Source organism: Cucumis melo, chromosome 7, assembly GCF_025177605.1.
Source record: "Cucumis melo cultivar AY chromosome 7, USDA_Cmelo_AY_1.0, whole genome shotgun sequence".
In the NCBI taxonomy this organism is placed as follows: Eukaryota; Viridiplantae; Streptophyta; class Magnoliopsida; order Cucurbitales; family Cucurbitaceae; genus Cucumis; species Cucumis melo.
This window is the reverse complement of record NC_066863.1, coordinates 23,080,433-23,086,041: the sequence shown is the minus strand read 5'-3', so window position 1 is coordinate 23,086,041 and position 5,609 is coordinate 23,080,433. Positions and strand designations below refer to the sequence as shown.

Below are 5,609 nucleotides of genomic sequence, written 5' to 3'. Positions count from 1 at the left end.
TTTTCCAACATTTTTTTAATTCAAATAGGCGACAATCTTAATTTTAATTTTTGACAAACTTTTGATGACATACTAATAGATAATTATTTTGTTAGTTCAACAATTACGGAAGTAGAAAATCAAATCATGACCATATGAGGTCATAATTAATTCAATAAACATAGTTGTTAAAAATCGACTAGCAAAAGGAGTGCAAAGTGATGTCCAATTTTAAGCTATGGAAATTGAACATACAAATTAAAGAATATTTTTTGTTTAATTCCATTATACTATTTCCAAGCTTTTCTTTGGTAACATACAAATTAAAGCTATGGAAATCTAACACCTAAAATTTACAATCAGCAAATTGTCTAGACATGTTTAATAATCACAGAAAGGTAAGAAAAAGAAAGAAATGAAAATTAAAAAAAAATAATAAAAACAAAACTATCTTGTTACTAAATCTTTCAAGTTTGAGGGGCCTGCCATAGCTCTCCCAAAGGCTATGGGAAGTGATAACAGTTTCTTTGCTTTGCCTACATATGCCCTTTTGGTGAAGTTGTCATAATCATTTGCTTCTATGGAATCCAATATTTGCTTATAAAGCATTAAGGATGCCCATACTGGCCATCTACTGGCTGCACTCAGTTCTGCAACACCCTTCTCAGCCTCATCAAAGAACCTTCTTGCTCTTTTTATCTGTCCTTTCATGAAAAACCGCCACTTGTCGGTCACTTTCCCTCGGAATATGTCGTCGTCGCATAGCCCTGCTTGCGCCAACTCGTCTTGTGGGAGATACACTCTACCTCTCCTAGCACTGTCCAGAAAGAAAAGCACATGAACCAATTTCTTGAATATAAGCATTGACAACTAAATGTAGGTTACTTGCCGAAACTTCAAAAAGGTTTTGTGTCTCTTTCGTTTTTTAGAAAATGATAAAGTTTGTATAAACTAATTTGTAACCCTATGGTTTAGAAAGCAATATAGTTATTATGAAAAAAGATGGTGAAGGAAAGCTTACTCTTCTCCAACGTCTCTGAGAATGTTTGTGAGTTGATTGGCGAGTCCGAGAGCCAACGCTGCATTGTAGACACTTTCTACTGAAGCTTTCGACTCAGGTGCCAATCCCATGACAGGAACACTCATGAGCCCAACAGTCCCAGCAACATAATAGCAATAAAGGTAAAGCTCATCAAAGCTCTCATATCGCGATTTTCGCAGGTCCAACCTCATTCCTTCTATCATGTCCTTGAAGGGCTGTCAAAAACATAGCATGTATATTCTCAAGCCAAGGGAATCAAAACATACACAAATCGAGCTAGTGATGAAAAAAGGATTTAGACCTCCTTTACTCGAAGAAGAGAGTAGAAAAATCATTGTTGCTCTTTTTAAATCGAGTGCTTTTGACTAGACCGAACACATTCATGCACTGCCAATTCAAATTAGAACAAAAAGAGCTAAATCTCATTAACTTGGATGATCAAATTTTAATGATAAAAGGCAGGCAATAACATCTTCAATTTGTGTGACTTCCCCCCTGTTCTTGTACGGTAAAAAAACAGTTCATTTCTTCATTGGAATCTGGTTTTTTGTTAGGTTTCACAAGATCTTAGTCATAGCAACCTAAAGTTCTCAAATCACTGAGGGAGTGAAGAGAAACATAAATATTATGAAAAACATTTTAAATAGATCCTAAGTCAAATTTACCTGAATGTCAACAGGGTATTTTGAGACTGTATCCGAAAGAGCAGCATCATACATATCATACGGTCGACCCTCAAATAGGTCAGTTAGTCGTTTTTCCCATCGCTCAAGAGCTTTAGGGGTGATATGTGAAGCATTAGGTCCATCGACAAGCTCGTCAGTCCTTCTGCACCACACTGCATTACAAAGAGTTGCACTCTTGAATGTCAAAAGGAATGCTAAGAACTGCATGGCAAACTGCTAATATGGCAGTAGTATGAACAAAAGGATAGAATATCAAGTACTCGGAAGGCATATTTTATTCAAATAACATATAAAAAGTAACAGGACTGCAAATGTAGAATTATCCCTGAGGATGTATTTAAAGTAAGAGCTTAAGATATTTTGAGATACCCTTGAAAGTCTTGGGTTCAAATTTTCCGGTTGATAACTAATTAGAACTTTTGTTGTCTTCCAAAGTCTCTATGAATGAAGGTCATGGGTCTTTGATACTCCAATTGTGAAATAAAAAGAGTAGAGATTGAGAATTGCGTTCAATTAACTGTCACTAGATATAAATATCCAACTTAACTACAAATCTTAAAGAAATGATACAATAAATAGGATAAATTACAATTTTGGTCTCTAAGCTTTTGGGATTGTGTCTCATAAGGTTCTAAACTTCAACTTGAGTCTAATAGGTTCTTCAACTATCAAATTTGCATTCAATAAGTTCCAAAACTTTAGAGAATGTCTGGTAAGTTAGCGATTTTGGATACAAAAATGAATTTACAAATCCGTAAGATACAAAATGAAAATCCAAGGATCTATTAGAAACTTTTTAAAGTTCAAGACTTAAAGGATATACCGGTAAAAATTAGCAAGTTAATGAACACTTGTTCAAGGACCTAGATACAAATCTTGGAGTACAAGGCCCAACCAAAAAGTTAAAAAGACAACTTGTGACTTTACATGTCTTTCAATAAGAAAAAAAATACAGGCACACACAAAACCAGGATCATCAATAGAAACTACTACGAAAGCTAAAGCATATCTACAACTTGGGTCTGTCCATTGCCATGTCCAACAAACAACTTGGCGTACAAAAATGAATAAAAGTTGCAGCAGATAAAAAGATAACATGGTGAAGGAAGAGGATGACCAATACCATAAATCGCCCACACAGCTTTTCTTCGCTCTGGTGTCATAAGTTGTGTCCCTAAGAAAAGCAAGAAAGAGACAGAATCAAACAATTATTAGTAAGTTGAGATACTAAGATCAAAATGAACCAATATTCTTCCCATCTTTTGCAGACTAAAGAGTTAGAAAAATGTGCATGTCTCTTTTAACTTGACTACAACAAAGGGGGAAAAGAAGAAAAGGCCAAATGGTTTGAACCCAACTACAGCCATTGGGAAAAGTATCACAAGAGTAGAAAACATCCCAATTCCATTTTCTTGGCAACCAAACTATCTATATCTTAAAGAAAGGCAGCGGTAGAAATTGTAATGGAACTCTAAAAACAGGGTTACATACAACCCATAAATGAAAAGAGTAGGAAAAAAGAAAGTATACCCAAGTAAAATGTTTTGGCATATTCAGCACAGACCTCACCACAGCGAGCGTAAGCCTCAGACAAGAGATTCCCATCATTGATACCCTCATTTTGGATGGTTTTTTCCCAATCCAAAGCTCTTTGTACATCCCTTTTGGGTTCCCTTACAAGAGCCGCTTGCTTCAACACAACTTCATACACCCTTTCTTCAGATGATCTTGAAGGATTAGCCACAGCAGCAGAGGAAGCCAAAGCCCCATCAGAAAAGAAACTCAATCTCTTAGACCCAAATGGGCTGCTGCTGATTCTGATTCTTGGCTTGGGGATTAGCAGGGAGTTGGCATTGACACCAGACATCTTCTTCACAACTACCCACAAAACCCCTCCAATATTTTATTGGGTCTTGCTGCTTCTCTTCTCTTTTTCTTTAATTTATTTGGGGGATTCAGAGAGGGAGAGGGTAAATGGGTGACTAGCAATTTTTTGACCATTTTGGATTGGAGAATAAAAAATTAAAAGACTTTTCAACCTCTTTATGGTGGGATTTGAAGAAGCACTCTCCTTTGAAAGCCAGACTGTGAGAATATGCTCTCTCTCTCTCTCTCATCCTAAAGATCACACACATGGAAGGATTTGTGGACAGAGTTAAGACCCTATATCCTCTCTTTTTTCTTTCTTTGTCCTATAACTACAAATTAAGTTTTACTTGGGGGACACAAAGATTGTGGTCCTAATAATGGAGTGAATGTGGCCTCTCTTATTGAGGTAGAATGGTAGTGATGGAAGATTCTAAAATGGAAGTTTTGATAACTCCAACGAAATTAACAATCAATTAGTAATAATTGAGTTATTATTTAGTAATCATTTTACTTTTTTAAAAAATATAAAACATACCAAAGCATTTATCCCCTACAAATTTCTTTTAAAAAACCAAGTTAAAATAAAAAAAAAAAAAAAAAAAAAAAAAACTTTTTAGTACTATAGTATATAATTCCACTAAAATGAAGTATGATAACAAATAGGTGTTATAATTGGAACTCCAAATATATTCCACTTAAGTTGGTAGTCTAAAATACCTCTTGATAGGAATTAAACGAACTCCAGAAAAATAAGATCGTATCAATGACTTTCGAACTAAATTCATTTTAATTTTTTTTATAAAAAATGTATAATGAGTAAAAATTAACGTCGTTAAAATAATAATTGTTAATTTTAAAGCAAATTCTAAGTGCAAAAAAGAATTTCAATTTCATTATGATTTGGATCCCAAGTTCATGAACTAACAGAAAATTTTGTCTTCTTTTCCATGGATTCACTCATTGTTTTTTCATTTTACTATTTGGTATATTTCCTTTTTACTTAGTGTGGAGAATTGACTTTTTTTAACTATAAAAACCAATCTTTCAAATAAATATTTATTTCCTTTTTCTTTTTTATTTCATATTAATTAAGCACATTAAACTCTATATTATACAAATAGTTGAAGATTAATATAGTTAACAATAATTTTTTAACCGCCAAATTGAATATAGGTCAACACTATATTACATTATCTATCTTTTTATTAGATTGAAGGTTCCAATCCTTTTACTTTTACTTTATGAAAATTTTGATAAATTAAATTTCAACCATGCATGCATGTGAGAGGCACATGGGTTGAGTGAGATAGAAAACTTATGAATGTGACCCACAATCACTTTAAGAAAAAAACCAATTTTCTAATTACTTTAATGTGTGATTTTGTTTTTATTAGTTACAAGAAAACAATTATGTATATCTCAAGACATGTTTGATAAAGATTTTTTTTCTTTTTTTTTTCAAGCTTAAAAGCTTATTAAAAAAGTACTTTCATATGTCTTTGTTTATTTTGTCTTTATTTACATCTTTAATTCTTTTTATAAAATAAATATGTCTAAATGGAAAAGGTATTTTTTGAAATTTTTTTTAGTTTTAAAATTTTGATGGGAATTACAAAAGGAAAAATCAAATATATATATATATATATATATATATATATATATATATATATATATAATGACACATATTGGTTTTTTTTTTTTTCTCATTATTGTTTGTCAATGTATATTATGAAAATATATTATATATAGTATACTAGATTGTGAACTTGTATGATTCAATCATTTAATGATTAAAAGTGTTGAATTTAGTTAGGATCAAGATCTTTGACTATATCAACCATATGATTTATGTAACTATTAAGTTCAGGTAAGTGGATATTTGTTTTATCAAAGTAAATCAACACATTAATTAGACTACACATAAAAATATATATTTATAATTTATATTTTGAATTTAATTACCGTATTTGATTTACTAACTATTTGATTTTAAAAAAAAAAAATTGAACCAAGTTTCATTTGTTAATTTCTAT

The 5,609-nt window shown here is 31.9% G+C and overlaps 1 protein-coding gene across 1 annotated transcript; it reads right to left on the bottom strand.

Moving 5' to 3' along the window:
- Nucleotides 1–237: 237 nt before the first annotated feature.
- PSY3 (phytoene synthase 2, chloroplastic) lies at nucleotides 238–3,825 on the bottom strand. The gene is made up of 5 exons (XM_008453609.3): nucleotides 3,238–3,825; nucleotides 2,831–2,881; nucleotides 1,687–1,859; nucleotides 1,001–1,236; nucleotides 238–796 (listed from the first exon to the last, which is right to left on the bottom strand). Exons 1-5 carry the CDS (start codon nucleotides 3,572–3,574, stop codon nucleotides 427–429), a joined length of 1,167 nt encoding a protein of 388 aa, XP_008451831.1. The 5' UTR covers nucleotides 3,575–3,825; the 3' UTR covers nucleotides 238–426.
- Nucleotides 3,826–5,609: the final 1,784 nt, after the last annotated feature.